At 36.3% G+C, this 12,284-nt stretch overlaps 1 protein-coding gene across 8 annotated transcripts in view; it reads right to left on the bottom strand.

Annotated features, from left to right (window-relative positions):
* Positions 1–12,284, bottom strand: part of KALRN (kalirin RhoGEF kinase) — a 589,612-nt gene that overhangs the window by 226,139 nt on the left and 351,189 nt on the right. For all 8 annotated transcript variants that reach the window (XM_034423023.3, XM_034422995.3, XM_034423032.3 and 5 more), the window contains 3 exons: positions 10,724–10,915; positions 4,953–5,084; positions 2,509–2,739 (listed from right to left, as the gene is read on the bottom strand). In XM_034423023.3, the coding sequence (XP_034278914.2) occupies positions 2,509–2,739; positions 4,953–5,084; positions 10,724–10,915 (555 nt within the window). The remainder of the gene's footprint in view (positions 1–2,508; positions 2,740–4,952; positions 5,085–10,723; positions 10,916–12,284) is intronic.

Here is a 12,284-nt window from a genome sequence, read left to right as displayed (position 1 = left end):
ACAATACAATGTCAAGTTTACAGTACTATACTATATTTCTGTGTTGGAAGCGCCTTAGAGCTTCCATGGTGAAAGGATCACCATTGCCTGGGGGACACCCAGTTAGGGGCTTCTTTTGTGTTCCTGTGAAGTTTCCCACTGAAGTGTTACCCATCTATCTATTTGTGGTCCCCTGCTTTTGAACTGGGTTGATAGTTGCTGGAGCGAGTGACAAGAGCTCACCCCACCCCACAGCAGCAACTGAGTCTTGAACGTGAGCTGCCAATCATCAACCCAGTGTCCTAACCGCTCATAAGTTTGCAGTAGGAAAGATTTGATTCAGATCCAAATCACATATTTTTCGGAGTATAAGATGCACCTTCCCCCCCCTAAAAGAGGCTGAAAATTTGGGTGCATCTTATACTCCGAATGTAGCTTTATTAAAGCTTTTTTTCAGCCCTAACAAGGCACTAACGAGGTGCTAGTGAGTGAAGCGATCTTCCCAGCTTTGCCTGCTCCCTTGACTCTCCGTTGTGCTTTAACGAGGTGTTAGAAGTGATCTCCAGGCTTTGCTCCAACTCTCAGCTGTTGTTTAGAAGCTTTTTTTCACCCCTAACTAGGCACTAACCGAGTGAAATGATCTCCACCCCACCTGCTTTGCTTGCTTTTCTCATTGCTCCTTCCTCTCAGCTGTGCCTTAGAAGCTGTTTTTTATCCCCAAGCAAGGGATAAAAAACCAGCAAACTAATGTGCTGAAGATGACCAGATTAAGGACGCTAGCCAGATGAATACCTGGTAGGCAGATTTTTTTTCCTATTTTCCTCCCCAAAAACTAAGCTGCATCTTATACTCCAGTGCATCTTATATTCCGAAAAATACGGTATTATTTTTTCTAATATCCAGTATTGACTACAATTAGATATTGTGCTGAAGGAGACAGTGAGCTGAATTAAGTGGCTCAATATTTGTTGTGAGCTCTAATGAATTTACCAGGACTCACTAGACTAGGCTAGGCTAAACTTGGCTAGGTTTGATTAGGCTAGACTAAACCTTTTCAAACCCTTTCCTCCAAAGTTCTGCTGTGTTTGGTTACTATGAAAATAAACTTCCAATAGATACTATGGAATTATATTTAAATGCCTGTGTTAAGTTAATAAAAAAATGTAATTATAATAAATCAACCATCATGACTCAATTAATTGAAACCAGAAGTATATAAATTATCATTTGTAATGATTTTTTGATACGTTTATCATTTTATATTCTTGTTGTATGCCAGGCAGAGTCACTCTGTGAAATGTAAATACAATAAGTAAACAAACACACACATAAATAAACATATATCCAATTTAAAAAGTAGGCTAAAGCATCGCTTTGAAATGATGTTATCAAATTCTGTAAGCATTCCAAATACTATATTGATTACTAGCAATAAACAATAAAAAGGTAAACTAATGTTTAATCAATTGCTGGCCCTAGCTGAAGCTCCATATACTTTTTTTATTTGGCAGATACTTTCTCTGACTCTATATCAAAATTCACTATATTTTCCCACAGGAAATGTTTCTGCATTAATTACCATTGTTTATAATTAATGGCATACAAGGCACGATGCCACCAAAGTCATAAAATGGGCATCATTATTGACTAATGTGTATCATGATGTTTCACATAAATACAAAAGTTGCGTGAAGGTGTCATGATACATAGATTGTCATTTCCCCTGCAGAGTTCTTATAATATTCAACACTGCACCAACTCAGAAGCTAATGGATTTCGAGCAAAAAACACATGGTTTAGTAAGTCAGGTCCAGTGACAGCACTATAATTTCTCTGACTAATTTTGGATCTACAAAATCTTGACTGTATTAATTTCAACAGCTGTGTGCCTGGAGTTCTCATATACTGGGAATAAGTAAACAGTAATTTCCAAATCACTTTATACACGTCTTTTATAACTATATGCAATGTTGGAAATAAGTTCTTATAGATATAATTTATTTGACTTTTCTCTTATATTTCTTCTTCACACACAAGCTGTGGTTTAGAAAGACATGGCCTAAAATTATTTCCTAAAGCTAGGGAATAACCAGTGTGGTTTCATGTGACATAATTTATCAAACTATTATAGATAGATAGATAGATAGATAGATAGATAGATAGATAGATAGATAGACAGACAGACAGACAGACAGACAGACAGACAGACAGACAGACAGACAGAGATAGGGATAGGGATAGAGATAGAGATAGAGATAGAGATAGAGATAGAGATAGAGATAGAGATAGAGATAGAGATAGATAGAGAGATATTTAATTGGCCCTCATATCATCAGGTTGTCTTTATCCTGTGTCACTTTTCCTTGATGTGGCTTCCTGTAGCTGTATTGGACTACGACTCCCAGAATTCCCTTGTTACCTTGGATCATACTGGTTGACGTCTATACGAGTTATCCTTTATGATGGGGAGAGCATTATTTTGTGCAATATTTAATCATTACTTCGCACATGAATAAGCTATTGCATTACCTGCTGAACATCTTGCTGGAAAACACAAAGTTGAAGCCGCTGATGTAACCGAACCTTCCTGTGTTGCCAGATGCTCTCCAAGCGCCGCTGGTGATGTAAGACCTCATGGACCACATCCAAAACTTGGTGAACAGCCTTGGAATAATTTGCTGTAGCAGTGAGGGATTCTGAGTTTCCAGGACTCAAGGGACGTTGCAGGACATCCAGTAAAGCTTTTCCATCCTGACTTACCTGAAAGATACAGGAGAAGATTTCTGTCAAGCTGTTAAAAACTGATTGTACCAGATAGCTTTGCTTATAAACTGTTTGTTAAAAGTCAAGTATAAACTGGGAGGTTCTCTTTTTTGCTGCTTCTGTAAAATTTGGGTAAATTTACAGAAGCAAAGACATTGGGTAAATGATTTCTAAGATTGAAGTAAATAATTTGCAAATACACTTTCATCTCAGGAAACCAGTTGTATTGTTTCTGGTAAAAATGTGCTTTTCTCTTATTGTTACATTGCTATTGTTTTTAAATAAAGAAAATTATTTTTATTTCACTCTAATACGTCTCCCCTGAGTTCCTGAAGTCATTAGGCAAACCAAAAACATTTTGATAAATAAAATATATTTGTAAAAAAAAAAAAAAAGGCAGCCATGGTGAAAAAGTCATATGGAAGAATGTAGTACTCTTTAGTTTACTTCGTTGTTATATTGTAGTAGGAGTCTCAAAAGAAAATTTAGTTGTCATAATATTTTCTCATACATTTAAAAGTGAAACTCACCCTGATTCTCTAGCAATTCAGTTTCTTCTGTTATGTAATCCACTGCTTATGACTATCAATCATTAGTATTACGATAATACTACATCCATGAAGTGCTGCCTCAGAGGAATCCATATTTAATTAATTAGCAAAAATTAGTTAACCAGCAGATATTAGAACTGAAGCAAGGCCTAGAAAATTCCCATGTAATTAAGTTCTAAATCATATATTTCTTTCCTTCCTTCCTTCCTTCCTTCCTTCCTTCCTTCCTTCCATCCATCCATCCATCCATCCATCCATCCATCCATCCATCCATCCAAAAGTGTTGAAATAAAGGATCTGGAAGAACCAGTTATATTATCTTTCAGCCATGATAGGGATGTGTTCTCCTGTAGAGAGCAGACTTGCAAATTCAGGGTTCTTCTCAAGTTGGTGCCCCAATTATGGCCTTATCTAGAACAGGGTACAGGTTATCCCCTTGTGATTTCCAATGTAGGGATTACTTGAAAATATCACTTGGTGCAAAATGTAGCAGCCCTATATACTTACTAGATAATCATTATTATTATGTAACACCACTTCTTCATTCACTAGTGATTAGTTTCTGCACGCAATTCAGAAGTGATTATTTATTTTCTTAGCCCTTTTGATTTCTTGGGAGATATTAGCTGGGTATCCACAGTATTCTCTCTGAACCATGTCATGCAAGCAAATTCATTCTTGAGCAAATGGTTCCAAGCTATATAGGTACTAGAGAATTCCGAAGACTATGTCCAATGTACATTGAGGACCTCCCTCAACACTGTCAAACTAGTTATTAAGTCTGCATTACTATTAATCTTCTCATCGTTCCTATCACCCATCTCCTCCCACTTATGACTGTATGACTGTAACCTTGTTGCTGGTATCCTTACTATTTATATTGACTGTTTCCTAATATGATTTGATTGCTTATTTGTTCCCTATGACTATCATTAAGTGTTGTACCTTATGATTTTTGACGAATATATCTTTTCTTTTATGTACACTGAGAGCGTATGCACCAAGACAGATTCCTTGTGTGTCCAATCACACTTGGCCAATAAAGATTTCTATTCTATTCTATTCTATTCTATTCTTCTGTTCTGTTCTGTTCTGTTCTGTTCTGTTCTGTTCTGTTCTGTTCTGTTCTGTTCTATTCTATTCTATTCTATTCTATTCTATTCTATTCTATTCTATTCTATTCTATTCTATTCTATTCTATGTAACTTACTTGATGCTAATTGCTTGGATTGCATCACTCATCTTCCTGAGGACAATATTTTTTTACACCAAGGGATTCCTAAAACTGCTATTAGAATCACACAGCTTGAAAATGATTTTACACTCCTAAGTAAAGTCTGTTGCAGCCTGTAACTCAGGCTACAATCCTATACGGACGTTTCTGGAATAAGACAATGAGATTACTTCTAAATACAAGCATGAATTGGACCGTCTCCTGAACTGAATAAGAAACTTGATAGTACTAGATTTTTTTTTTAACAGAAGATCCATTAGCTAGGCTATTTAATATATCAGCATGGAATGAAAAACCAGATGAACACGTCATATAAATTATGTAGCTCATAACCCTCAGTACTCCTTTTGCATATTCAACCATCTCTGTTAATTACATTGTGAAATCTCCTGGCGATTATTAAAAATCCGTCTAGAAACACTCACCTCAGTGTAAGCCTGAGTGACCTGTTCATAAAGAGACTGATGATGATGGATGGCCAATTCCAGGTTTTGCATTTCCGAAGGGAGACCTCCTTCACTGCACATTTTGCACCAAGCATCTACACCAGATAGAAACTGAAAGAATTGCAAGAAGAATTTACTTAATTACCAAAAACGTAACAGCTTACCTAATTACCAAAATAAAAAAATAACCAAAAAAACCTCTTTCCATCATTGCTAAAAAAAACCAACAGCTATCAGCAATAAAACATGTAACAATAACAAAAGTAGCATAACACAGGACAGCCAGCCAAACTATAATGCCATTTTCTAGTTGAAATGTGGTCCAGAATACACATCGCTTCATAATTCATTTGAGAGACTCAAGAGGGCTCTAGGCTTGTTTTTCATTAAATTCTCTAGTTCGCAAACAATTTTGGACAACTTCCAAAATTTAAAAATCATCTGTAAAAGTAGCAGGGCAAGGATTCTTCCCCTACCTTTACCCCCACCCAAAAAAGCTGTATAAAAGCTGTAATAAAAAGCTGTATACATACGCACATACATACATACATACATACATGCATACATACATACATACGTACATACATATTCAGGGCCGGATTTAGGTGAAAAGAGGCCCTAGGCTATTCCACTTATGAGGCCCTTTCACCTATAGTGAAAGTGTAATTTTAATTTTGCTAACAATTTGAATGTAGGGAATGTAGGCCCCTCTTGATCTTGAGGCCCTAGGCTGAAGCCTAGTTAGCCTATAGGAAAATCCGGCCCTGTACATATTGCTGCCTTCGAGATAAAATCATTCTTGTGAGGACAAAACAAAAATAGAAATCATAATTATGTGAAAGGAAACTAATTGCTTTAGATAATTGCAGTTAGGTTAGGAGATTTATTATTAATGCATAAATCAGCCAAAAGATTATCCCTCCCTCCCTCTTTCTCTCTCTTTCTCTCTCTCTTTCTCCCTCCCTCTCAACACATACACAAATACAAATTAATTTAAAAAACAAATTATAATTTTTATTTCTTTGAACTTCTTACTTCCTACTCTAGACGCTCAAGACAGAATGGTTTACCCTCAGCCTCCAAACAGTCCAAATAATCTTAATTTGGGAGCTAGATTACAACTCTGCTGCTGCTGCCTCTGGTGACTGGAGAAATGTTGAAATTCTGCAATGTTGGACATTTAAAAAAAAAAAACAGGGAAAAATAGGAAGCTCAGGGAAAGGGGAAAAAATGATTTAAACAAAAATTCCGCCAAGTTTGCAAAGTAGATTTTATAACCATTGTGCTAATGTAGTTTTTGTGGTAAAGGTAACTCAAAAGGCCATTAATGGGCTAAACTTGAGCCACTGGCTTATTTGAGTGGGTATTGCTGCCTCTGCAAAGTAGCCAATGAAATATTTGAGGTAAACCCTGTAATAAATTTAGTGCACCATCCAAAGCAGAGAAATGCTTTCAGAAGTGGAACAGGAAAAACATGCCCAGAGATCACTTTGCCAATGAGTGAGAAATCCTAAAAGGTGATATATGTTTTTGCCCTCCCAAAATGGATGCTGACCTGTTATAATGAGACCACATGAGCTCCTTGACACATCTTAATTCGTCAGGTTAGTCCACTAGAATCCAAAACTAACAATCAAATGAAGCACAGCCATTTTATATATTAGCAAGCTAGAATAATTTTTTTAAGACAAATGGGTTTTGAGGTATTAGATAGTAGATCCATAATCTATACTTCATAATAGATTTGAAGATCACAGATCAGCTATAAGAAATCATTTGAGTTGGCTTCAAAGTCCTACATCCATGACATATGCACACTTTGATCACATTTATGACCTTGCCTTCTTTATATATCAAAAGTCTTGATCAATAATTATTTTATTTCAAATGGAACATGGTACACTGATACACCTCTTTGCAATCTCACACTTAAGTGCATTTCATTACTTCTTACTAATCTTCCCATATTTTTAGATTAAATTATCTACAACTCATTCTGTTTGTGCTTAAGGACTTTAACTGTATAACAGTAAAAAATAGCCAACAGTGCCAATATTTGAGAAACATAAAAAAACTGTAATGCAAAGTTTCTAATCTGCTTTCAAAGTGTCTCACCCGTATCTGGCTCCTGAAATGCTATGCTCTCTGAAGTGTATTATCTCAAACATTCTTATCCCAAAAGAACGTATTGCAAGCTTGCAATGTCTAATAGGATAATCAACCAACAGATCCAATGAAATTAAAAAGAAAACCTCACTCCAATTTTATTCAGGAATAAAGTCTTTCTCCATTCAACATATTAACATGTTCTAAATAAATTAGATAATTAAAATGAACAATGAGCATTGTTCATGCAAGAAATTTATCTAAGTGGTTGCTAGGAGTTGACAATGACTTGATGGCACATAATCAATAATCATTCAATCAATGATTATTGTACATGTACTTGATTATCTATTGTCTCTCCTAACAGAGGAGCAGATTATGCAACATAGGATTATTTCAAAGGTAAAAACATTCAGTGATAAAAATTAAACTGGCGCATATACACGACAACAGACATCAATCAAAAGCAGTAAGTCTGGGGATGAAGTTACATCCGAATAGCATGGATGAACAACGCCAGCTTGTGCTATGATCTATCATGCTTTTCTTATGGAGAGGACTTCCAGCAATTTAAACCAGAACCAATCACTCCTATTCTAGGATCTGCATCCTCATCAGAGAGATGGATTTCTGTCTGCAAAGATACTGCATTCTGATTCATGAGAAAACCCTGAAGGGAAAGAAAAGGAGAGCAAGAAATCTAAGATCTTTCGTGTGGATATCCTTATTGGTATTATAACCTCAAAGGATTAAAAAGACAATTTCAGATTATATTTTGATTGAATGGTCCAAAGGCTCCCTATTCTCAATTATTCAAGATCCCCGTGTTTAGGCTATTGCTGTTATTATTTATGTGACTGTTAGCAAAAGTAAAAAAAAAGGACAACATATGATACTTTTGGAGGAAAGGCAAGTGAAGGAAATTGTCAAGCAATAGCTGAACTAGTCTTCTTTTAGAAGACGCTCTTATTGGTTCCCATATGCTTCCAGACAAAAATATTTAGAAGTTCAGAAGCACCTTGTTTTCTAGAAAGATCACAGGTTCAATTCTCCACAACTTATCTACAAAAAGAATCTTAGTGGAAAAACTAAAAGCAGCTCTCTGTATGAATTAATAGAGTGCTCCTGAAAGTCCAGACAAACAACACTGAGCTACATTAATTAACCGATTTAGTATAAAATACTATAGATTAATTTGTTCTCGGGATTGCTCTTCCCTTTCAGAATTAAAAACTCCACATTCTCCAATTACCAATAGCAACAGCACTTAAGACTTATATACTGCTTCATAGTGTTTTACAGCCCTCTCTAAGCAGTTTACAGAGTCAGCATATTGTCCCCAAACAATCTGGGTCCTTGTTTTACTGACCTTGGAAGGATGGAAGGCTGAGTCAACCTTGAGCTGCTCAAAATCAAACTCCTGGAGTGAGCAGTGAGTTAGCCTGCAGTTCTGCATTCTAACCACTGCACCACCGTGGCTCAGTGAATCCTGAACACATTCCTGAAATTCAGTGAACTTTCCTGCTCAAACTGAATTTCAGTGGCCACAAATTAACTAGAGATTTTCAGTTAAAAAACAACAACAAATTAAAGTAATTTAAATGCAATGAGATCCAATAGATAATTAAATGGTAACATATCCTACTGATTTCAGTGGATGCTACCCACTCCCCCAAAAAAGTTTGAAATAGACTATGGAGTATTACAAATTAATAGGAAAAAATATCCTTCTGAATCAAAGTTATGATCCCTTAGTTATCTCCTCCTTGTTAATGAACCTTGTATTACATCTTATTATTATTATATTACAGTGAACTTTCTGTACATAAAAGAGGAATACTGCTTTTATGAACTCATATATGATAAGAACAATGGTAATTAATTAGATTTAATTCACTAGATAACTAGATTCAGGTAAAGCAGTTGAACATTTCGATCTAAAGCTGTGAGATTTCATGAGAAAACTACTATGTCCATCTTGACCACAAAACTGAATCCTAGCTGTGAAAACTTGTTGGAGTAGACACAAAGGGGACAAAACATCACAAAAGAATGTTTCAGAAAATGGCAAAGTTTTAAAAATTGGTATAAAGATTGGTAATTAAAGGGGACATGTTGGCTCAGTGGATAAGATGCTGAGCTTGTCAATTGAAAGGTTGGCAGTTCAGCGGTTCAAATCCCTAGTGCTGCGTAACAGGGTAAGCTCCTGTTACTTGTCCCAGCTTCTGCCAACCTAGCAATTCGAAAGCACGTAAAAAATGCAAGTAGAAAAATAGGGACCACCTTTGGTGGGAAGGTAACAGCGTTCTGTGCGCCTTTGGCATTTAGTCATGCCGGCCACATGACCATGGAGACATCTTCAGACAACCCTGGCTCTTCAGCTTTGAAACTGAGAAGAGCACCGCCCCCTAGAATTGAGAACGACTAGCACATATGTTCGAGGGGAACCTTTACCTTTAATAAACCTAATTGCTACAAATATGAAAAAGGAGAGAGAAAATTTTTGGTCTAATCAGATAAAACTATGTATCATGTATCATTGGAATATCTGGCTCTCCTTAGTTACGCAAGTTATCCTAAGATGTGTTCCTTTCAAACATGAACACTGATGAATCCCAGGACTTCATCTTTTCTTTAAAAAAAAAAAAAAGAGTCCTAGAGAGTACAGCAGGTGTGACAGAGGCACTGGAGAGCATTGCAAAAGAAAATAAAAGATGATACCTAAATATTTAATACTAGACCTCTGTTGTACCCCTCTTCTTCACATATATTAAGCATTAATCTATTGGACAAAGAAAACATCTTTTTATTGGGATCTCTTTGTAGGCAACAGTGACACCATGTGGGACAAAAGATAAGAAGGTAACCCATACTGATTTCTATTGCCACAAACTGGCAGGGGAAAAAATGGACAACTGAATATTTTAATATGTTTTAAAAATATGTTTGAATTCATTTTTTCTAAAACAAAAAAAAAGCTATTGAAAGTAACTGAAATAGCAGCCAGAAGATCAGTTAATTAGAGCTGTACATGTACATTATGTAAGATGTACATGTGTAAAGCACAGAAGTACAATATCACTAGGGCAAAAAAGCATGCACAAACTAACCAAACCAAAGCGGTGGTAATAGATGTTGAATGTACTCATCTTTGCAGTATCAACCCTTATATGTTGAATGTAGTAACTAAACTCAACCATTGTTTTGCTTGTCTAAAAAAATAAAGCACAGTGTATTTATTGACACATGGGTTTTAAATTAATCCTGCATGAATTTTCAACTTTCCATAACAGATTAAAAAAAACAAAACAGCCTAAACCTACTAAGTAGGTTAGCATGCAGCTGTGAACAGTATTCCTTTGTGTGGCCATGAGCTTTTCTTTAACACTCCACTCTCACGTCACTCTATCTAGTCTAAGCCAATAGAAAAAGAGAGACACTGTATTGAACAGGCTAGAGAAAGATCTTTTGGGAGGGGAAAGAGGAGCCCAATGTTAAACCTCAAAACAATAGCTAACTCGTAGTTCTTGAAACAGTCGGAAAATGCAAGGAATACATTGTATGAATTACATTGGTGGTAATTTAAACTAGATCAAAGCCACAGACAAGGCAGAAAGGCACCTGACACAGTAATAATTACATACCTGTTCAGCCTTCTGGTGAAACACAGCAGACATGGCCAGTATAGTGCTACGCTCATCCAGTGCTGCAGCAAAACTCTTCCACTCTTGATCTAGCTGGGTGGAAATCTGCTTAATTTGTTGAGAGGCATAGTGGCCAGCCTCTGAAAGCCTGGCTGCCACGGACATGATGCGATTTATATTCACGTAGGCATTCTGAAAAGAAAAATCAAACAGGAGAAGTGAAATTTATGAGTACAATTAATAAGAAAATTATAGTTTCCTTATTGTTGTTCACTTACAGACAGAATCTTGCCAGACTAAAGCTATTATCTGCATAATTATAGATATACTCTGTGAATTGCTAGGGAGGGGCCACTTTAGCCCTTTTCCTGTCTACCAGACTTTCTAAGCTCCTTTGACTCTTCGCCCTCTGAAAAGCAGCCTCTCTCTCTTAGGACTCCAGACATTCCACCACATAATCCGATAAAATATTTGAAAAGGAGACAGCTCAGGAGGGTAAAGAACATTTACCATCAAAGTAGCAGTGAAAAGAATCTAAAAGCCAAGCTGAATAGCCCACAAAATCATATGGTAAAGGTTGCATTGCTTGATGCAACATGTAATAGATCTGCAGATAAAATATTCAATGTCTGAATATAGTTCCTATATTCGACTTCTTAGGCACGGTCCATATGTATGGATTTTATCTCCCAGAATTCCCCATCCAGCCTGATTATTGGTGAGAATTTGGAAGCTGAACTCCACATGCCTGCAGGGCCATTGAGGTTGGAGAAGAACATGCTTTGTGCAGTGTTCTCTGCATCTGGAGATAAACCTGGTCAAAAAAGATTAGTTGGGACATTTCTGATTTAGTGTACCATTTTCATGTTGTGTATTTAAATAGCCCATCTACAGCATAATGTAATACATTCTAGCAACATGATTCCTCTGATTATTCAGTTCAATTTCTGATGCAGGGGTCCCCAACCCCTAATCCTTATTTATTTATTTGTTTGTTTGTTTTAATTTGTATACCGCCCTTCTCCAAAGACTCAGGGCGGTGAACAGCCAGAATAAAACAGAACATACAAAATTTAAAAACAGTTTAAAAATAATTAAATATTTTTGGCCGCAAATTAAAACAACCCTATTAAAATCAATTAAATTTAACCTTGGACCTGTACTGCGCCGCAACATGCTAGAAACCAGGCCACACAAAGAAGCCAAGTCCCATCTGCAGGATCAGGCAGCACATGAAACCACGCCCCCTCCGGTCTGTGGAAAAACCTTTCTTCACGGAACCAGTCCCCAGTGCCCAAAAGATTGGCGGCCACTGTTCTGAAGTATATAAATACAGGTACCAAAATATTATTTTGATAAAGGTCATACCAACAGATTTCAGTCTATGTTCATACATAATACAGAGTGTTCATAATTTCCTATATGTGCAAAAAAGAGGTTTTTTAGTACAATGAATATAAAATACTTTAATTGAAATTATTCTCTCTTTTTCCTGATTTATAGTAAATATTTTCCTGCTATAGAGACAGAATATGCAGAACCCATTACCAGAATAAGCCAA

This window comes from Pantherophis guttatus, chromosome 1, assembly GCF_059756535.1.
Source record: "Pantherophis guttatus breed Tessera chromosome 1, ASM5975653v1, whole genome shotgun sequence".
NCBI classification, from domain to species: domain Eukaryota; kingdom Metazoa; phylum Chordata; class Lepidosauria; order Squamata; family Colubridae; genus Pantherophis; species Pantherophis guttatus.
The sequence above is the reverse complement of the archived record's forward strand: the minus strand, read 5'-3'. Positions and strand labels throughout refer to the sequence as shown.